This window comes from Pelophylax lessonae, assembly GCF_965119305.1.
Source record: "Pelophylax lessonae genome assembly, chromosome: 11".
NCBI classification, from domain to species: Eukaryota; Metazoa; Chordata; class Amphibia; order Anura; family Ranidae; genus Pelophylax; species Pelophylax lessonae.
In genome coordinates this window covers 202305087-202328291 of record NC_138778.1, presented here as the reverse complement: position 1 = coordinate 202328291, position 23205 = coordinate 202305087, and the positions used below count along the sequence as shown (strand labels likewise).

The following is a 23205-nucleotide window of genomic DNA, read 5'->3' as shown; positions in this document are numbered from 1 at the left end:
GTGCGCGCAGGCCTCAGCTCAGCGCTAGGCTGGCCGCGACATAGCCCCACTGGACGGGGGCTGGCCCTGTGATTTAAACGTCTCGCGAGGTCGCATATGACCTGGCCTCGGCCTGAGTCGCACCATTCCTCCTGGCCGACAGCCCCCCCATTTCAATGGAGAGGAGGATCTGTCTAGAGTGGTGCCCACCTGGTTCCAGGTATGGTGAATAGCTGTTCCACCTCTGCCCCTGGAGGGTTTTGGGGTGGACGTGGGCCCCTCTTGGGACCGTCGGACCCCCTCCTTCCCATAGGTCCCCCCCCATGTTTTTGCCGAGTCCCTCAGCCTGCCCCCCCTCTCCACATACACTGGGGCTGTTTGGGTGGTCTGGTCCTGGCCTTAGATGAGAGCAGGGCGCTATCTGGCAATGGGGCCCGGGGGGGTTCGTGGCCAATGACCGGACATGGTGGGGGCTCCTGCCAGGGCCCCCCGTCCTGCCTGGATCTGTCCTTGAGGTCTGGCTCCCATTTCTGTGTCCCTGTATACCTCGTGGTGCTGCACCAGGTCACCATTTTGTTGTAGCCTGTGTATTCCTATACACGGCGGCCATGGTTATGTAGTCCGGCGGCCATTTTCTTGTGGTTTGCATTGCAAACAGCGGTGGCCATGACAGTAGAGCCCTGGACCATTGGACGGATCATCTTCAGGGATGCCCAGTGCGCATTCAACTGGACAATGCAACAGCCGTGGCTTATGTAAATCACCAAGGGGGCACAAGAAGTGCCCTGGCGGCTCTGAGGGTAGCTGGCATTCTAAGGTAGGCAGAACGGTTCGTTACTGCCCTCTCCACTGTACACATTCCCAGGCTGGAAAATTGGCAGGCGGACTACCTCAGTCGGCAGGCGTTGGACCATGGGGAGTGGTCCCTTAATTCAGAGGTGTTTCATCAGCTGTGTCTTCAGTGGGGCACTCCCGAGGTGGATCTGTTGGCGTCTCAACTCAACAGAAAGGTGCAGAGATTTGTGGCTTGGTCAAGGGATTCACTGGTGAACGCCACAGACCCGCTGGTGGCCCCATGGGGTCAGTATCATCTGATATACGCCTTCCCTCCTCTCAAGCTTCTGCCCAGACTCCTATGCAGGATCGAGGTAGAAGGGATTGTGGTCATCTTAGTGGCCCCGGACTGGCCTCGCTGGGCTTGGTACCCCGATCTGGTGCTGCTGGTCGCCGACTTTCCTTGGAAGCTTCCTCTCAGGGAGGATCTGCTGTCCCAAGGACCAGTGTTCCATCCTAGACTAGAAATTCTGGAGAAACATGGACTTTGAAGGCACAGAGTACAATAAAACATAAGCATTTTATTCATTTACAACTTAAAAGACAACAAAAGAAAATAGGAATAAATCGCCTCAAAAGAGGCGTCAATGTACAAAACGTCTATAAGATAGGACAGCAATAATGCAATAATAGAACAAGCAAATAGGGGCTATTTGGTTTAACATATGTAAATGGTACTTTACATCAAGACAATCCGTTAAAGGTGACAGGTGTATAAGCTGTCTTCCCAAAGAGATCAGTCGATGTGGTCATAAATGGATACAGAAATTCATTGAGCCAGATTGCTCGACATGTTTCGCATTAAGCTTCTTCTGGAGCTAATGATTCAATGCTCTGTATTCTGCTTGTAGATCAAAATATAAATAGGGAAAAAGAAACAGGGAAGGTGGAGGCAGGAGTCTGGAATAGCTTAAGACAATTGTTGGAAACAAAGTTCCTGTCAATGTATGGTGACAGCTTATGGATACATGAAACCATCTGATTGCTCCATCATCAAACCATCTGATTGCTCCATCATTATAATTTTGTAATGATGGAGCAATCAGATGGTTTGATGTATCCATAAGCTTCCACCCTGCATTGACAGGAACTACATTTCCAACAATTGTCTCAAACTATTCCAGGCTCCTGCCTCCACCTTCCCTGTTGTTTCTTTTTCCCTTTTTTATATTTTGATCTACAAGCAAAATACAGAGCATTGAATCGTTAACTCCGGAAGAAGCTTAATGCGAAACATGTCGAGCAATCTGGCTCAATGAATTTCTGTATCCATTTATGACCACATCGACTGATCTCTTTGGGAGGACAGCTTATACACCTGTCACCTTTAACGGATCGTCTTGATGTAAAGTACCATTTACATTGACGCCTCATTTGAGGCGATTTATTCCTGTTTTCTTTTGTTGTCTTTTAAGATGTAAATTAATAAAATGCTTATGTTTTATTGTACCCTGTGCCTCCAAAGTCCATGTTTCTCCAGAATTTCTAGTATAGTCTCGAATTAGGATGTGGCACGTATTAACTATGTCATGTGCTCAGTATACCGCTATCAGGCAGCGCATATAATTTAATTGTCATCAATCTTCCATCCTGCTTTACAGTCGCTGGCTTGCATGGTGTGAGTCTTTTGGGGGTGTATCCTCGCTCCTTCTTGGTGGCTCGGATCTTAACCTTCCTTCAACAGGGGGGGGAATTGAACAGAGAGTGGCCTTGAGTACCATCAAGGGCCAGATGTCAGCTTTAGCGGTCTTCTTCCAATGACCTTTGACCACACACTCCCTGGTGCGTATCTTTTTTCATGGTGTCCTACATTTGGTCCCTCCAGTGCGGGCTCCGTTGCCGCCTTGGGATCTCAATTTGGTGCATTCAGCTCTACAGAAGCCTCCCTTTAAATATATTCGGGAGATTTCCCTGCTTACGCTGACTCAGAAGGTGGCATTTTTGGTGGCAATCACCTCTGTGTGCAGGGCTGGTACTGGCGGCGTTATCCTGTCGTTCACCTTTTATATGGTGATTCTCAAGGATAAGGGGGTGCTTCGCCCCTGTCTATCATTCCATTCTAAAGTGGTCTATGACTTTCATTTGAATGAAGACATTGTGTTGCCTTCCCTGTGTCCCAGGCCTAAACATCCGAAGGAAATTGCCTTGCATGCCTTGAATGTGGTCCAGGCAATAAGGGTGTACCTGGCAGCTACGAAGTCTTTCAGGAAGTCAGACTCTCTATTTGTGCTCACGCATGGACCTCACAAAGGGTTGTCCGCTTCCTCTGCGACCATTTCCAGATGGATCAGACAGACGGTGGTTCAGACCTATTCCATCAGGGGTCAGGTTCCTCCTTTCCCTGTCAAGGCACACTCTACTAGTGCGCTTAGTGCCTCCTGGGCCTTCCGTCATCAGGCATCAGTGATGCAGGTTTGCAAGGTGGCCACCTGGTCATCGGTGCACGCTTTCACAAAGTTTTACAAAGTGGATGTGTTGGCATCTGCAGATGCTACCTTTGGCCGTAAGGTTTTGCAGGCTGCTGTTTATGAGGACTTGATCCTCTTTGAGGGTGTATTGTTTTTTTCATGTGGGCTCCAGTTGTTTTGGTTGGGCCCCTGTTGCCTGGTTGGCTAATGTTTAGCATTGAGAATTTTTCTGCTGTTTCCCACCCCTCATGTTTGACACTGCATTGGGACGTCCCAATGGTCAAGAATGGCAAGAGCTGTGTCCGTCACTGAACAAAAAAGAAAATGGGATTTTTGACTTACCATAAAATCAATTTTTCTGATGTTCATTGACGGACACAGCACCCACCCCTCTGTGGAGTTATAATTCTCCTGACACTGCTTGTAATAAAACTGAGTGACTATACTACCTTAATCCATGTTTCTCAGCACACTTTCCTGTTTCTGAGCATATGAAGCTTCCCAGAGCCAAAAAACACCAAATCAGCAGAAGATTTGGGTCACATCAGGTCCCCGGATCGCAGTTTTATTGACCTTATCCTTTTGACTAGTGCCCGAAACTGCTTCCTCCTGCCACACCATCAGTTGCAGACAGTCACAACATCATCCTGTGCAATTCTGGACCTAGAAGTTCTGCATTGTAAGTGAGGACACCAAGAACCCTCCCACAACCAGGAGCAGCATATAGAAGAGTAGAGCAGTTGCTGGGGGAGTGAGGGATAAGGTACATAAACACCCCCGGAACAAATAAAGCTTTTAACCCTTTAAATGCAATGTTAGCCCTACTGCAAGGATAACTTTTGATTGTTCCTTGAAATTAAGCTTTAATAATCCTTAAAGTACCTCCGAATGCTTTACTTACTCTGTCCAGAGCTCCTCCGGGACGTAACAAAACATCAGTCGCCGCACATGATATGGGAGCCAGCAGACAACAAACGCTATGACTACCACGCCTGTAAAGAGAGAAGGACACAGTGATATGGAAACAAATTCTCCTGCTTTAAGAGGAGGACATTTCGAAAGTAATAGATACAGTACAACTATCTTTCCTTATAATAGGAAACAGCCAATATAAGGGGGTCTTCTGCACCTGACAGCACAGCTTACCATGCGGAATAGAGAAATCTCCCAGTGCATCATGGGAATAAAGTTTTTGCTTCTGATTCAGACTCAGTTGTACCATGCCAAACAGAAGGTTTACATTCAGGTATACATTCATTGATCTTTTTTTTTTTATATGTGTCTTGCTGTTAGAGGTATTAGAGTGCCATAATAGGAACAGACCTATTTGGCAAAGCACTGTCAAGTGCAGTGTCTCATATCACCCAATCGTCTTTGTGCTTTCAGTCAAAAATAAGCAAATTTTGCACTTTCTTAAACTATTTTTTTTTCTTTTTTTAGTGGAAGTAAATTCCACTATGTAACTTGTACCTACAGGTAAGCATATAATAAAGGTTTACCTGTAGGTACAGTGAATATCTCCTAAACTTGCACTGTTTAGGAGATATTCACACTGCATGCAGCCGGTGACATCATCGTTGCATGCACTCTGAAGGGACGGCATACCTTCCAAGCTCTGTGCCGGGGCCACGAGTGACGTCATTGCAGCCTAGGTCATTCATACAGCTGGAGTCAAGGAAGATTGGGTGAAGATGGAAGCGTTGGGGGTCTATGACAGCTCTGCGCTGGAGGGCTCCTGGCCAGGTAAGTTTGTGATAATGTGCTAGTATACGGTATACTACGACATTGTATACTACGACATTGTGACTTAAACCTGCAGGGGGCCCCAATTTGTTTTTATATGTATGGTGGTTTACTACCGCTTTATGGAAAGGCTTGTTGTTTTTACAAAACTTTTTTAAATGTTTGAATTTTGGTTGTCTAAAAGCAATCAATCAGCAACCTCTAACTTAAAGGGTAAGTTCACCTTTTACACACGATTCCCAAAAAGGTGCCCATTTCTCCAGCTGCTGACACCACTGTCCTTCTCAATTGATCTTGCAAATGGCAGGACATACCCAGCACCAGATGTGTGACCCCGGAAATCCATGAACGAGTACTTCCAGCCTCCCTCTCCACCTGCACATAAGCAGTCCACTTGCTCTAGCAGCTAAGCATATTTGTGAGTAGAAGAGCGGACTGTGCATGTTTGACGGTAGGCTGGTAGACTGGTAGTGTTCATTCGTGAGTTGCCAAAGCCGTTCCTCTAGCCCTGGGTGAGTCCTGCCATCAGAAGGATGAATTGGGGAGGACAATGATGTCAGCAGCTGAAGAAGTTGGCATTTTTTTGGGGAACGGAGCACAGCATTTTAATATGTTGGGAACACTGTGGTGCATTAGGACAAAGGAGAACTTACCCTTTAATAATTCACTAACCAAGTGACCAATAAAAGTTGACAGGTCAATGTCCCATTTGGAAAACTCTTACACATGAGGTGCGAGGGAAGATCAATAGCACATATTCTTCTTAATATATCGGTCTGATTCTACTTAATGAAGCCTCATTAGGGGTTACTTTATTATTCTCTGTTATACATTTCTGTATTCTGCTGATCCTCTGTCTGGGAATGCTTCCAGCATATTTATAAAAGACATATGATATTGTCTGTTATGCTAATCACTAAGGCTACTTGGCTTAGCTCATCTTGCAGAAAGCAAAATGCACACGTGAAAAAGAGCCAAAAGGCTGCAAAGTCTAAGGAGAGGCAGTTTAGGATTTTTTCGCCTGAATCTCTGATTAAGGTCTCTATGTTAGGGCTCATTCAGACAGGCGTGTTGGTTTATGCAGGACTTTGCTGGCAACAAGATCCTTTGGAAAAGGTTGTCTGTACACCGTACGCATGTAAGGATTGTGCAGTGTTAATGGACCCTATTGGCCACCACTGCTGCTCAGGGGCAACCAGGGCCGGATTAAGAGCATCATGGGCTTGGTGCTGAGGATTTTGAAGGGCTTTAAGGGCCGTGCCTTGGCATGCACCCAGAGGAGGAAGGGTGCAGCCATGCATGCCTAATTCAACATGGGATGCTGTCTCTGAAGCCCATAAACACATCCATGCATCGGCAACTGTCCCTCCTTGTCCGGCCTTCGTGCTGTGTGGGGAGGTTCTGAGGGAGCTGCCTGGGGAAGCGAGCATAGAAGCCAGACTTCTGTGTTTACAAGTGACAGAAGAGCGGTAATAGTGAATATGGCCAACCCAGGGCCTATATAAAGGTAGGGGCCTGGAGCTGCAGCTCCAATAGCCCCTACGTTAATCTGGCCCTGGGGGCAACATGTAAATAACAATGTGTAAACAGAGGTGTTAGCCTCGGTTCACACTAGGGCGACCTGTGAGGCGACCTGGTCGCCTCACAGGTCGCCGCAGGTCGCCTCCCATAGGGAAGCTGCGGACACAAGTCGCTCCGACTTAGAAAAAGGGTCCGGAGCTTCTTTGGGGCGACCAGGAGGCGACCGCCATAGACTTCAATGATATGAAGTCCGTGGCGGCCGCTCCGAGGTCGCGGCGCGCTGCTCGCACCGCGATCTTTGAGGTCGCCCCGGGAAGTAGCATCGCTCGTATGTGAACGGGCACTTACTGATTACAAATATTGATGTTTATATATCAGCCCTGGGCCCTGGTTCACACTTATGCGATGCGGGAAACGCAGCGAATCCTGTGCCTTTCGCGCACCACATTGCAATCATACGGCGTCCATGTAATCTGCTGCGGGTGTCAATGTTATCTAAAGACACCCCGAAACAGATTGCAAAATGCAGTGCGATTGCCAGAATCACATCACATGGGTGGCGATTCAGGTGCCGGGGGAAAATGGATTATGCACCATTTTGGTGTGGATGCAATGCATGGCTGAAATTGCACCGCACAGACATTGCATGTGATGTACACAGGATTGTGGTGCGTTTCCTGTGCGAATCACTTGTGGTGTCTACATCGCAGAAGTGTGAACTCATGAATGAGTTATAGTGATACATGCGCAGAATGACCTCGGACTTGAGTCATTCTGCGCATGTATCACCATGACTCATTCATTGTGTGAATACAGTGGCTAAGATGCCACTGGCTATACAACTTTGATATTTACATGCTAGCCCTGAGCAGCAGTGGTTTCATGTACTTTAAGGCCCCATGCACACAGGACATCAGAAAAAACGAGCTGCAGAGCCACTTCTAATGCCAGGAAAAAGCAGCTGTGAAAACATGCTTTTAGTAGCTTTGTCCATTGGCGTTATTGCACGTTTGGTTACGTCGGCTTTTAACAGTGTTTTTTTCTGCCTCCATTCAAAATCAATGGTTGCCTAGGAGCCGTCATTGATACGGCTTTCAGGCCATTGATTTAAATGGAAGTTGCATCACAAGTCGGATCAGGATGATCCGACTTGTGGTGCGACATGCGCTCTCAGAATCTTGCGGGGGAACTCCTCGCCAAAATGGGAAAAAAATGGTGTGGGAGTCCCCCCCAGGTTCCAAACCAGGCCCTTCGGGTATGGTATGGATCTTGAGGGGAGCCCCATGCTGAAAAAACGGCATGGGGTCCCCCCCAACATCCATACCAGACCCTTATCCTCCTCAACATGGGGGCAAGGTGCTTTGGGGTGGGGGATGCAGAGCTCCCCCTGCTCCAAAGCACCCACCCCCCCATGTTGAGGGCGTGTGGGCTCCCCTTTCCTGGCCTGCCAGGCTGCATGCTTGGATAAGGGTCCTCAAGATTCTCAGAGTGCAAGTCGCACCACAAGTCAGATCATCCTGATCCGACTTGTGATGCGACTTCCATTCAAATCAATGGGCTCCCATAGGGAACCATTGATTTTCAAATAAAATAATGAAAAAACGTATAACGTGGCTTAACGCTGCATAAGCAACGTTAAGCAATGTTAATCAGCCTTTAGCAGCGTCAGACGTTTTTACAGCTTGACGCTGCAGCTCCAGAACGCACTGGTCCTGGGTTTTTTTTGCAGCTTAAAAACGCCTATGCCACTTGGAGCTCCTAAAAGCGCTGTGTGTGCATGAGGCCATAGAATAACATGGATGGGCGTTTTTAAGCTGCAAAAAAAAAAACGTCTGACGCTCCTAACAGCAGCTGCAAAAACATCCTGTGTGCATGGGGCCTAAAGGGTAACTCCACTTTTGTTAGGTGAAAAATGTACTGTACATACGTTGTATCGGATTCCTACTTTTTGTTATTCTGAAGAAACGGCTGTTTGTCTGTGTCACTTGTCACTTTAGACATGATTTCCTATTGAGAGTATCTCACCAAAAATGACATTTTTGTTGCAGGGGAACTCAATTGTACAAGATCTGATTTGTATTTTAGTGCAGACTTCAGGAAAAATCAGTAAACCAATCACACCAGCAGGAAATTACATTTCTGGGGGGGCGTTCTGTACACCATCTGTGTACTGAACCCCTCCAGGCTGCCATATTGCATTGGATTTTACAGAAAATTACAGTGCAGGTTGAAGAGGAAAGGTAATTTTTAATAACATTCAATTACAATGTGACTTGTGTAGAAATTGCACATGCTACATTATTTTTATTTGCTATTTTTTCCCACAAAAGTGGAGTTTCTCTATAAGTAGAAAAGTAGAGTTATCCCTTAACCACTTGCCGACTGCCTAACGACGATTTACGTCGGCAGTCAGCCCCTCACAGGCAAAGTGACGTAGGGGTACGTCGCTAGCCTGTGAGGCTCTAGGGAGTGAGCGCACGCCGCTGGAGGCGCGCTCCTGCTCGCTCACAGACACCCCCCCCCTCACGAGTGGCCAGCGGACTCGATGTCCGCCGGTCACTCGCGATCGTCGGTTACACCGGGAGGAAGGCAGGCGGCTAATGTAAACGAAGCCGCCTGTCTTTCTCCCCTGTGTAACAGCAGAGATCATACGGTCCTGCTATGTAGGACCGTAGATCTCTGCTGTTACATGAAAAGCCACATCCAATCACAGTTAGAAGCACGCCCCTAGGGACACACTTAACCCCTCCTTCTCCAATAAAGTTAACCCCTTCCCTGCCAGTGTCATTTTTACAGTACTAGTGCATATTTTTAGCACTGTTTACTGTAGTAATATCACTGGTACCCCCAAAAGTGTCAAAAATGTCAGTCAAGGGTCCGATCTGTCCGTCGCAATGTTGCAGTCCCGCAAAAAAAATCGCAGATCTCCGCCATTACTCGTTAAAAAAAAAAAAAAACAATAAAAATGATTAAAATCTTTCCCTTAGTAAACGCAATAACTTTTGCGCAAACCAATCAAAATACGCTTTTTGCAATTTTTTTTTTACCAAACACATGTAGCAGAAAACAAATTGGCCTAAAATGTTAAAAAATTTTGATTTTTACATTTTTTTTTGGGGAATTTCAAATAACAAAATGTGAAAAATATTGTTATTTTTGCAAAATTGTCGCTCTTTTTTTGTTTATAGCGCATGATCAAAAAAATCAAACAGGTGATCAAATACCACCAAAAGAAAGCTCTGTTTGTGGGGAAAAAAAAGGATATCAATTTTATTTGGGTAAAGCGTCGTACAACCGCACAATTGTCCGTTAAATTCACGCAGTGCCGATTCGCAAAATAGGCCCTGGTCAGGAAGGGGGTAAAATCTTCCGGGGCTTAAGTGGTTAAGTAGAATTCCAAGATAACACTAACTACTCTTATAAATGCTCCCTCCCCCTTCTAAAAGCTATGCTGGCTAACCTATGTAGGAAAAATGTATACACTTACCTAATCTCAGATCACTCTGGGCCGGTCATGTGATTTGGCTCCCTTGAGTGAACCAACGGTGGCTCCAGGGGAGAGGAGGGAGAGCCAACAATAGATAGGCCTGTGAAATCTATCAGTGATGTCACTGCTCCAACCATTACTAGCTGCAAAGATCTCAACTGTCCCTGATTTTTAGGGACTGTCCCTCATTCAGAACAAAGTTCCTCTGTCCCTCTTTCCTCCTAATTTGTCCCTCATATTGCTCTGATCTATATAGTTGTATATCAAATGTATTTTTTATCTTTCAAACAGTGTTTCCCAGTGCTAAACCTTTCATCCAATTTCTAAATTGCTGCATTTCTAAATTTCAAAAGCCAGTATGAAGGAATAGTAGTGATAATAAAAACACTTATGCGTTTTACCTAATCATTTTTTATTGTAGAATTCTTCTTTAAGGGGGCGTGGCAGGGGGTGTGTTCTATGCCTACATACTTTTTGCTAATAGGTGTCCCTCGTTCCCATCTCAAAAAGTTGGGAGGTATGTCAGACATCTCAAGTCTCCCGCAAGTCGCGGGAGACTCCCGCTTTCCGCCCTGAGCTCACGGACACCCGCGAGCTCAGGGCAATATCCCGGCTCTGTGTGTGAGTCACAGTGAGTCAGATGACTCATCGATGCAGGCAGAAGAAGAGTGTCAGCTGAGCCTGCACAGAGAAATCATGTCGGAGCCAAAGTAGATCCGGCTCACAGGCGGAGTGATATGAGTCATGCACTCCGCCTGTGGGAGGAGCTGCAGAGAGCAAGCAGCGGCTTTGCTCTCTACTACAGCCACATCTTCTACTCCAGGAGGCATTTTGGCGCGCGCGGGACCAATCATCGTGACACCCCATTCTGTGACATACACAGTGACCTAACCTGAGAGCAGCACCAGAGAGCCAGCACCTGAGACCAGTACCAGCAAATGACCAGCACCTGTGACTAGCACCACTACCAGCACCTGTGACCAGCATCACTACCAGCACCAGTGACCAGGCCAGTACCAGCACCAGTGACCAGGCCAGTACGAGCACCAGTGACCAGTACCAGTGGCCGGTACCAGCACCAGTGACCAGTACCAGCATCAGTGTCCAGTACCAGCACCAGTGACCAGTACCCGCACCAGTTACCAGACCAGTACAGTACCAGCACCAGTGAACAGTACCAGCATCAGTGACCAGTACCAGTGACCAGGTATACTGATTACATTTCATTTCATTATTCTCTGGTAGTGTTAAATTGGAAAGGGGGGGGGGGGGTGCAGCGCAGGCGTGCGTGGGGGGGGGGGGGGGGGTGCGGCGGCGGCGTGTGGGGGCGTGCGTGGGGGGGGGGGTGGCGGCGGCGTGTGGGGGGGGGGGGGGCTCACCTCCCTGAAATGACTTTGCCACTTCCCTGAAATTAGTTTTTGCAGGTTGGGATGTCTGGTATGTAGCTGTAGTTGAAACGCTCTCTCCTCTCCCCTGCAGGAGATCACATGACTGGACTGGAGCAAGCTGAGAATAAGTAAGTACATACATCTTTTGTACACAAGTCAGCATGGTGTGAGGGGGAAGGAAGCATTTTTAAGACTAGTTAGGGTTATCCCAAAATTCTACTTTAAACATTCAATGTGTGTAATCAGCAGTGGTGGCGCCACTGGCAATGCATTGGTGATATTTATATGTTGGCCCTCAGCAGTAATGGTGGCAAGCAGGATCCTTGTAACCACTTAACCTCCGGAAGATTTACCCCCTTCATGACTAGGCCATTTTTTGCGATACGGCACTGCGTTACTTTAACTGACAATTGCACGGTCATGCAACGCTGTACCCAAAAAAATTGATCTCCTTTTTTCCCACAAATAGAAGTTTCTTCTGGTGGTATGTAATCACCACTGGGTTTTTTATTTTTTGTGCTATAAACAAAAAAAGACCAGCAAATTAACCGCTTGCCGACCAGCTGCCGCCTATATACAACATATGGTCGGCGGTTCCCAGTAGTGATTTTGGGGGCACGCCAGCAGGGAAAATGAGGTGCAGGGCACCCATGATCGATCCTTTGTGGAGAGAGAACGGCAGTCTGCTGTTGTAAACACAACAGACCATTGTTCTCTCAGTAATCATCACAGGGCTCCTGTATTCCTCCTATTAAGGAACACAGGTCCCTGCGATGATTCCATAAGCCCCCCCCCACAGTTAAATAACACCCCCCTAGGCATACATTTAACCCTTTGATCGCCCCTGGGTTAACCCTTTCCCTGCCAGTGTCATTAGTATAGTAACAGTGCATATTTTAAGCACTGATTACTGTAGTAATATCACTGGTCTCCCCAAAAGTGTCAAAAATGTCAGTTAGGGGTCCGATCTTTGCTGCCATTACTAGTAATAAAAAAAAAAATGACATCTTTCCCCTAGTATGTAGACGTGATAACTTTTGCGCAAACCAATCATAATACGCTTATTTGGATTTTTTTATTACCAAAAATATGTAGCAAAATTACAAATTGGCCTAAAATGATGAAAACATTTTGATTTTTAAATTTTTTTTATTGGGAATGTTATAAAGCAGAAAGTGAAAAAAATGTCTTCATAAAATGTAGGCAAATGTGTATTCTGCTAAATATTTTTGCTAAAAGCGTATATTGATTGGTTTGCACAAAAGTTAAAGTGTCTACAGACTATGGCCTCTATACTGGAAATTTTATTTATTTTGTTACACTAGAAATGGCGGCGATAGCGCGACTGTGATATTGTGGCGGACAATAGGACACTGACACTTTGCCAGAACCAGCGACACTAATACAGTGATTAGTGATAAAAACATGAACTGTCACTGTACTAATGACAATGGCTGGGAAGGGGTTAAACGTCAGGGACAACCAAAGTGTTAACTGTGTGCCTAGCCAGTGTTTTTTGTAAACTGTGTGCTGCTTTTACTAAGAGAGGTGATGGATTTTATTCCCTGCTTTTCAGAGACACAAAACCTTTTACTTTCCCCCTTGTCAGAATGGAGCTTTGCCTTGTTTACATAGGCAGAGCTCCGTTCTGTGTCTCTGCTGGATGATCGGTGGGTGCCGGCGGAAATCCATTGCCCAGCAGATTGGCTTCTGCTGTGAGTAATCACAGCAGAAGCAGCCTGCCGGCGGCGTGCACGCACGCCCCCCTTGGTGGTAGTTCAGGATCACGCCCGCCCTGTAGCAGTATATCTGCTATGGGGCGGTCCAGAATTGGTTAAACTTTGAATGTGTGTAATCAGCAACACATTGTTGATATTTACATGTTAGCTATGATAGCAGCCAATAGCATCCATATACGTATGTTATGGTGTATGCCTGTCAGAGATGTATAGTAACTAAGTAGAACTACTTCACTACTGTACTTAAGTACCGAAAGGCGGTATCTGTACTTTCCTAGAGTAGAATTTTTTTCTCCTACTTCCACTTTTACTTCACTACATTTTTTCAATGATTTCAATACTTCTACTCCGATATTTTTTTTTGTAATGCATAGTTACTCGTTATAATTATAAAAATTACCACTGCCAGAACAGTAGATGGCAGGTTTCATGAAGCTCAAAACATGTGTATTATCAGCGCATACGAAAATAAATGCTACTGTATGTATAAATAAAAGCTGCATTTGAAATAATAAAAAACAATATGATGTTCAAACTTTTGACTTCTTTCTTGAATAACTACATAACACAGTACTTGTACTTTTACTTTCAGTACTTGAGTAGCAAAATTTAAAAAAAAAACTACTTGCAATACTTAAGTACAAAAAATGTTGAATACTTTAGTACTTCTACTCAAGTCACTTTTTGATCGAGCACTTCCACTTCTACTCAAGTCACTTTTTGATCGAGCACTTGTACTTTTACTCAAGTATGGGTTTCGAGTACTTTATACAACTTTGATGCCTGTAACTTTAACAAAAAGGTTTACATGAGCACAGCATACAATACAGTCCCAGTACAGCCCTGGTTACAGCTTTGTTCTATATTTTTATGCTGGTGAATGCAACATTATGCTGCCAAATGTAGCTGTGTGAGTAAGCCCATAATAAGCCCTTCTTTACTGCTGCGTACATACGAGAACAAAACTATGCTCTGTATTTGTTCACATTATCTTTGATGTCTGTGTGACCGAGCCCTTAAATCGATATTTCCATTTTTTTGTGTTTGTTACAAAACGCATTTACAAACTGGATTCTTACATTTTTCAAGCTCTCCAGTGGAGAGATGTGCCAATTCTAATCCTCGCATTAATTGGATGCCATCCCATCCCTTCTTTTTAATTTTCCAATGAATGTATGTCCTCGCCTTCATTTATAACAATTGCCTTTCTCCATTTATGGATCTGCATTCTGTCTGCCTCATTGCTCCACATCTTCTCTGAATCGCAGCTGGCAACATAAACAGGCCAGCTTCAGACTCTGCATGATATCTGTTATTGCCAGGTCCTTTGATCTAGTGAGAGGGACGGCACTGAATTATCCCCCACGTCATCCAGGGAAATTCTGCTCACTTATCCATGCGCCACACCTTCATGGTAGACTTGTTAAAGAGCAACTGAAGTTAAAAAAAAAAAAAAAAATCAGAAACTACAAGTACTGTAGCTTCTGACTTAACCACTTAAGCCCCGGGAAGATTTTACCCCCTTCCTGACCAGGGCCTATTTTGCGATTCGGCACTGCGTGACTTTAATGGACAATTGCGCGATCGTGCGACGCTGTACCTAAACTAATTTGACGTCCTTTTTTTCCCACAAACAGAGCTTTCTTTTCGTGGTATTTGATCACCTGTGCGATTTTTTGATCATGCGCTGTAAACAATAAAAGAGCAACAATTTTGCAAAAATAACAATATTTTTCACATTTTTTTATATGAAATTCCCCCCCAAAAAATTTAAAAATCAAAATGTTTTAACATTTTAGGCCAATTTGTTTTCTCCTACATATGTTTGGTAAAAAAAAATCGCAAAAAGCGTATTTTGATTGGTTTCCGCAAAAGTTATTGCGTTTACTAACTAAGGGAAAGATTTTTGTCATTTTTATTGGTTTTTTTTTTTTAACGAGTAATGGCGGCGATCTGCAATTTTTTTTTGCGGGACTGCGACATTGCGGCGGACAGATCGGACCCTTGACTGACATTTTGGACACTTTTGGGGGTACCAGTGACATTACTACAGTAATCAGTGCTATACATATGCACTGTTACTGTAAAAATTACACTGGCAGGGAAGGGGTTAACTTTATTTTAAAGGAGGGGTTAAGTGTGTCCCTAGGGGCGTGTTTCTAACTGTGCAGGGATGTGGCTTTTGATGTAACAGCAGAGATCTACGGTCCTACATAGCAGGACCGTATGATCTCTGCTGTTACACAGGGGAGAATGATAGGCGGCTTTGTTTATATTAGCCGCCTGCCTTTCTCCCGCTGTAACAGATGATCGCGAGTGACCAGCGGACATCGGGTCCGCCGCTCACATGCGCGGGGGGGTCCGTGAGCGAGCGGGAGCGCACCTCCAGCGGGGGGGGGGGGGGGGGGCTCGCTCCCTAGAGCCTCACAGGCTAGCGACGTAGTACTATGTCACTTTGCCTGTGAGGGGCTGACCACTGCAGTTAATAGTCGTGTGGCGGTCGGCAAGTGGTTAAAGAGCAACTTGAGTTAAAAAAAAAATAAAAAATCAGCAACTACAAGTCATGCCAGCCCAGGGATCCAGTGCTGCCTTCACCCGGGTTTTCATTGGACTTTGGGTCTTGGGCACCGCCATGTTGGCTGTAGGAAGCCAGCTTGCGACTCACTGCAGTGTCCCCACTGCACATATGTGAGCAGCACTGTGCCCTGTATGATGACCGTATGGGACCAGTGATGTGTTCTAAGAGGTTGCGGGACAGGTGGGGAGGGAGGGACTAAAAAATGCATGAAAAAAGCATAAAAAAACACAGATGCACAAGTGTGAACCTAGCTTGACATATTGGGGGTGATTTACTAAAGGCAAATAGGCTGTGCCCTTTGCAAAGTGCAGTTGCTTCAGAACTTAGTAAATGAGGTAAAGCTTCACTTTGCAAAGAATACCCAATCATGTGCGAGGAAAAAAAGAAAAGGCACTTTTGCTTGCACATGATTGGATGGTGGAAGTCAGCAGAGCTTCTGGTCATTTAGGGCTCTTTCACACACTCCGTCCGCTGGACGGAGTCCGTTTTTCTCAGCGGGGGATCGAGCCGCCGATCCCCCGCTGAGCAGCAGGAGGACAGCTGTGTCTCCGCGCTGTGTGCGGAGACACAGCTGACAGTTCCCCATGCATCTCTATGGGGGAAATCGGATGTCAACGGACCGTCAGTCCGTTCTCACCCGATCCCATCCGATCCGATCCGCTGGACGGATGGAAAATAGGGTTTCCATCCGTCCAGATTTGACGGATCGGATCGGGTCGGATGTCAGCGGACATGTCTTCGCTGACATCCGATGCCCCATAGGAATGCATGGGGGGACCGTTCAGATCCGCCAAAAAAACGGACAGGCGGATCTGAACTTAAGCCCCGTACACACGCACAGATTGTTGGCCGTAAATTGTTGGCCAACGTCCGATCTGCCGATTGTAGGCTTGTTAGTATGATGCTTCCGACAACCAACTGCGAATTTTCGGCCGAAAAAAAATCTGGTGTGCAGGCTATAAAATTTTTGTTGGCCAACAAAGAACGGCCGATTGTTCCTAATGCCCCATACACACGTGCAGATTATCTGCAGACTTTTGTCTGCAGACTTACCTTTTCTATGTAGTGCAAGGGCCTGCCGGATTGCATACAAATTGAAAGTGTTTAGGTTTGACCTCATATTATATGGTTTTGGTAAGTCTGCAGACAAAAGTCTGCAGATAATCTGCACGTGTGTATGGGGCATTAGTCAGTACAGATTTCGGCAGACAAAAATCAGATGAGCAAGACTGGGCATGCTCAGAGAAGAAAAAACACACGGAAAGTCAACCATCACATGACATCACTTCTGAAGTTGGTTTATGTTGGCCAACAAAAGTCCAGTGCAAGTCTAGAGCACATTTCAACCAACAAACAACACTGGACAAAAGTTGGTCGATCAGTTGGCCAACAATCTGTGCGTGTGTATGGGGCTTTACTAGGCCTGGAGCAATTGCTCTTTGCAAAGTGCACAGTCCTATTTGCCTTTAGTAAATCAACTCCATTGCATCTTTTTTTTTTTTTTAGCTGGACAGACATGGCTTCAGTTTTATCACATAATCAGGTACTTACATTTTTCTAGAAAAGAAAAAAAATTAAAAATATATTTTTTTTTCTAGTAAATGGAGCAGCCCTGGTGTCGGGATGACAGCTCAGGAGCACAATTAAGAGGTGGGGACAGAGGGTTGTCACCCTATAACAGGAAGTACCTGAACAAGGACCTTTATGGCAGGATCACCAAGAAAACTTCAGATTTAAAAATTTTGAAAATACCCTTTGAAATTACATTGTGTTAACATTTATATGAGTTGTTAGTGATTGGGTTTACATACACTGTTAAGTGGTTAACACAGTCTAGCTGGGAATAGAGGCTGTAGCGGCCGTATCTGCACGTTGGCTGCTGACTGTTGCGGATCGAATCCCGGGAGATACATCGCTATCCATTCCTCATTATTGCAGAAACAGCTTTGTTGCCGCAACAAATGTGATTATGTAGTTTGCCTCTCTACAGCACCACCTGGAACAATGTAATCCAATCCCAAGACCAGCTGCAACTCACACACCATCTGTTGTTCCATTTAATGCTGAAACACCAACCCATGTTCAGTTTGATTTGTAACAGAGGATAACACGGGGGCTTACTTTGTTTTTTCCTGTAAATACACCTGCTGAAACCCTGCCAGAAATGGCTACACAGTTAAACAGCTAGATATGTATTTTAGCTTATGCTGCCTATTAGATGTTTGCATTTGCTGAAAAACACCTGGGGCCATTCACACTGCAAGTGTCATTTTTGGAATTTATCAGTTGTGAGTGTGGCTTTCACTAAAACCAGGGAACAGTGGCAGGACGAGATCATCCAGAGCCCAGGGCAAAGATGTCAAACTGCGCCCCCAGTGTTGGGAGAAGAGGCCGGGGGGTGTAAGATAATAGAAGAAACAGTCTCTAGCTGTCAGTGCACCTGTGTGCAGAAGCCAGCAGCAGGGCCTTCTTACTGAATGGGCACGCTGGGCAGTTGCCCGGGGGCTCCAATTGCCCGGGGGGCCCCACCTGCCCAGCGACCCAGGCCCAGCCAAGCATTAGTCCCGAATTCTGTGTGCATCCCGCTGCCGAACTTAGCAGGTGGCAAGGGCCTGTCGGCCCTGCGCTGCTGTCAGACCACTTAGGCCATGGAGGAGGAGTCCACAACTACAGGAATGCCTGTCCGCCTCCATCGGAACAGGCGCACACAGGACAGTCAAATCTGACTCCCATCCGTGTGTGTGTTCACTGGGCTTAGCTGCCAAACTTGGAAGCTGTCATTAGCCTGGCACTGCTGTACCAATAAATATCGCCTTATCGATAATTTGCATTTTTATTCTCATGGGTGATTGTGTAGGCAGGGCCCCAGCGCACTGCATTGCCCGGGGGACTATAATGCTCTTAAGATGGCACTGGCCAGCAGCTGCGTTTACAGTCTACTGGAGCACTGCACTGACAGGAGGGAGGAGCTGGAAGGAGAGAGAGAGCACAGCCCTGCCCTCTCCCGTTTCTTTCCTCCACTCCTGGATCTCTCCTTGACCATTCTGCGCTCAGCTGAGGGCTGTGCTCTCTTTCCCCTCCTGACAGTGCAGAACTCCTGTGGGGGGGGGGGGGGGGAGAGAACACAGCCAGCACCACTTTCCGGGCTCTCTCCTCTTCTCCTCATCGCTCCCAGCACTGGACTGACAGGAGAAGTGATGCTGCTGTCAAAGTTCCTGTCAGCCATGTAATAGAAGAAAGGCGCCCCTAAGTTAATGATTGCACCCAGTGCAGCAGCCCCTCCCGCCTACCCCTTGTCCCGGCCCTGCCAGGGAACATCACATACGCTAAGGCTAGCTGTACACGTAAAGATCTTTTTCATTCAGCCCCGTGGGCTGAAGAAGAGAAATAAATAGACTACTTCATCCATGCTAAACAGCATGGAGGAATCTTCTCTGCCATCTAATGTAATCTGCAAACCACTACTCCCTTCAACAGTGACTGCAACTAATTAACTGTAGTCATTCTTTGGCAACATTTTTGCACAGCTACTTTAAATTTAGATTGAAGTTTGTTAAGCCAGATGGTGCCAACAGGGCCATCCATGCCTCAAATTCCGGCTGATTCCACAGGAATTTTAGGATGCATCTTTTCTGTACAAACCCTACATTTTTTATATGATACTTTACAGCACCCATTCTCAACCAGGGGTTCCTCCAGAGGTTGCTAGGAGTTCCTTGATCAATGGCTGAATGACGTATAATTCAATGGTGTCGGCATAGTTTCTAATGCCAACACCACATTGTCCCGAAAACCAACTGCATGGCAACAGTTATCTTGTTAGCTGTGGGTGGCATTCTGACTACCACTGAAAAGTGTGTGTGTGTGGGGGGGGGGGGGGGGGGGGGGGCATTTCTCTCACTGGAAACAATGTAAGGGGCACTTTTGCCATTGACCTTGATGGATTTGTCTTAGCAGGGGTTTCCTGAGCATTTTTAGTGTCATTCTGCCAAGTAGCATTGGCCCCAGAACTTTGCAAACAATGAAACAGGAGGTCTATAAGCCACAGATCAAGAAACCCCTAGCAACCTCTGGAGTAACTCTACTGGCCTAGGCATTATAGGTGCTAAGGAGGATTAGCCACTTTGAGGTTTAAATCTCCTTTTATGCAAAGATCACGTGACTAAATCATTAGGAATTTGCATATGTGATCAGGAGGGACTTTTGCTTCCTTTAATTGTATTGCCTTTAAAAGTCCTGTTTAGGTCATTCAATTCCTTACACCGCATATGTCAAACACAAGGGCCACAGGATGAATTAGGCCTGCCAGGCCTTGTCATGTGGCCCTCGCACCCAGTTTTGCAGCCAGAACATGGCAGAACTGCATTCCGCGACCTACAGCTCCCACTGTCCGCTCCCCGCTGTCACTTGTGAACATTGAAGCCTTCTGTGTTAACAAGGGACATCTTTGCTCCCAGCAGCTCCCGGGAACTAACAGATCCCTTCACTCACTCACGCGGGGACAGATCTCCAGAATCTGAGAGAGGCAATGCATAATTGCCTACACAAGGAGGTACTAGAGCTAGAATAGGTAGGAGAGAGAGATGCAAGGAAGCTTTGGGTGGAGGGAGGTGGAGGTTCTGGTTGCACACTGTGCATAGCATTCCCCTAAGCCCTGCACTCTACACTCAGTACACCCCTGAACTCTGCACTCTGTATGTAACGCCCTTCTGAACTCTACACAATGTACATTGCATGCCCCTGGACTCTGCACTTGGTGCATAGCGCACCCCTAAACACTGCACTCTGTACATAGTGCACCCCTGAACTCTGCACTCTGTACATAGTGCACCCCTGAACTCTGCACTCTGTACATAGCGCACCCCTGAATTCTACACTCTGTGCATAGTGCATCCCTGAACTCTACACTCTGTACATAGCTCACCCCTATTCTCTACACTCTGTACATAGTGTCCCCCTGAACTCTGCACATAGCGCACCCCTGAATTCTACACTCTGTGCATAGTGCATCCCTGAACTCTACACTCTGTACATAGCTCACCCCTTTACTCTACACTATGTACATAGCTCACCCCTATACTCTACACTCTGTACATAGTGCCCCTCTGGACTCTGCATTCTGTACATAGCGCACCCCTGAACTCTACACTCTGTACATAGCCCACCCCTTTACTCTACACTCTGTACATAGCTCACCCCTATACTCTTCACTATGTACATAGTGCCCCCCTGAACTCAGCACTTTGTACATAGCGCACCCCTGAACTCCATACTCTGTACATAGCGCACCCCTGAATTCTACACTCTGTACATAGCGCACCCCTGAATTCTACACTCTGTACATAGTGCATCCCTGAACTCTACACTCTGTACATAGCTCAACCTTTTACTCTACACTCTGTACATAGTTCACCCCTATACTCTACACTCTGTACATAGTGCCCCCCTGAACTCTGCACTCTGTACATAGCGCACCCCTGAATTCTACACTCTGTACATAATGCATCCCTGAACTCTACACTCTGTACATAGCTCACTCCTTTACTCTACACTCTGTACATAGCTTACCTCTATACTCTACACTCTGTACATAGTGCTCCCCTGAACTCTGCACTCTGTACATAGCGCATCCCTGAATTCTACATTCTGTACATAGCTCACCCCTATACTCTACACTCTGTACATAGTGCCCCCCTGAGCTCTGCACTCTGTACCAGGGCTGGCCCAAGACATTGAGCTGGCTGGGTCCAAGAATGAAATGCTGCCCCCCATCCTCCCCCAAAAAAATTCACGCCCTCCAAAAGACCCCCACATTCTATAGGACTATGAAAGCAGTCAGAGGGGTGTGAGTGTGTACGGAGTGACAGCAGGAGCAGGACAGAGCAGTAGACACTGGGCAGATGAGCGCACCAGGCTCTCTCCTGTCTATAGTGCCACAGTGCCCTGTAGTGCTGCGAGCATGGTACAGGAGAATGCAGTGCTGTGGGAATAATACAGAAGAATGCAGGACTGTAGGCATGGTACAGGAAAATGCAGGGCAGCGGGCATGGTACAGGAGAATGCAGAGCTGCGGGCATGGTACAGGAGAATGCGGGGCTGCGGGCATGGTACAGGAGAATGCAGGGCTGCGGACATGGTACAGGAAAATGCAGGGCTGCGGACATGGTACAGGAAAATGCAGGGCTGCGGACATGGTACAGGAAAATGCAGGGCTGCGGGCATGGTACAGGAGAATGCAGCGCTGCGGGCATGGAACAGGAGAATGCAGGTCTGTGGGCATGGTACAGGAGAATGCGGGGCTGTGGGCATGGTACAGGAGAATGCGGGGCTGTGGGAATGATACAGGAGAATGCGGGGCTGTGGGCATGGTACAGGAGAATGCGGGGCTGTGAGCATGGTACAGGAGAATGTGGCGGTGGGCATGGTACAGGAGAATGCGGCGGTGGGCATGGTACAGGAGAATGTGGTGGCGGGCATGGTACAGGAGAATGCGGCGGTGGGCATGGTACAGGAGAATGTGGTGGCGGGCATGGTACAGGAGAATGCGGCGGCGGGCATGGTACAGGAGAATGCGGGGCTGCGGGCATGGTACAGGAGAATGCGCCGGCGGGCATGGTACAGGAGAATGCGCCGGCGGGCATGGTACAGGAGAATTCGCTGGCGGGCATGGTACAGGAGAATGCGCCGGCGGGCATGGTACAGGAGAATGCGCCGGCGGGCATGGTACAGGAGAATTCGCTGGCGGGCATGGTACAGGAGAATGCGCCGGCGGGCATGGTAAAGGAGAATGCGGTGGCGGGCATGGTACAGGAGAATGCGGCGGTGGGCATGGAACAGGAGAATGTGGCGGTGGGCATGGTACAGGAGAATGCGGGACTGCAGGCATGCCACAGGAGATGCAGTGCTGCGGGCATGGCACATTACACTGCATCTTCTGTAGTATGGCAGGTAGTGTGGCTGTGGAGGAGTGTCACTTACCTGTTCCTGAGGCTTTATATTTGAAAATGGCGTCGGCCGGCACCAACACGTCACCGCGCATGCGCCGCCACCGCTCGGGAAAGCCCGCACATGTTCAGCTATTTCTGGAAATAGCCGAAAATGTATGTGCATGTCGGGCCGGCCGCGGACCTTTTTTTTTTTTTTACTTGAGCCAAAGAAGAGAAGAGGCGGCCAGGGGCCGCCCCTCTCTAAGTGCCGCCTGGGTCCCATGTTCCCACCGGGACCCATGGTAGGGCCGGCCCTGCTCTGTACATAGCGCACCCCTGAATTCTACACTCTGTACATAGTGCCCCCCTGAACTCTGCACTCAGTACTTAGCGCACCCCTATACTCTGCACTCTGTACATAGCTCACCCCTATACTCTACACTCTGTACGTAGCGCACCCTAGATATAGCCGGCACTTTGAGGGCAAGCATACGCTGATGTGGAAATTGAAATTGAGTTTGACACCCCTGCCCTATATAGTTTCCTATCTGGAGTTTTCCCAGATGGAGCTTAACTTTAGAAACAATTTAAATTACACTATG

The 23205-nt window shown here is 47.1% G+C and overlaps 1 protein-coding gene across 1 annotated transcript in view; it reads right to left on the bottom strand.

The window, feature by feature from the left end:
- Positions 1-23205, bottom strand: part of NTSR1 (neurotensin receptor 1) — a 279461-nt gene that overhangs the window by 5991 nt on the left and 250265 nt on the right. The window contains exon 3 of the mRNA XM_082271630.1: positions 4123-4213. Coding sequence (XP_082127756.1) covers positions 4123-4213 — 91 coding nt within the window. The remainder of the gene's footprint in view (positions 1-4122; positions 4214-23205) is intronic.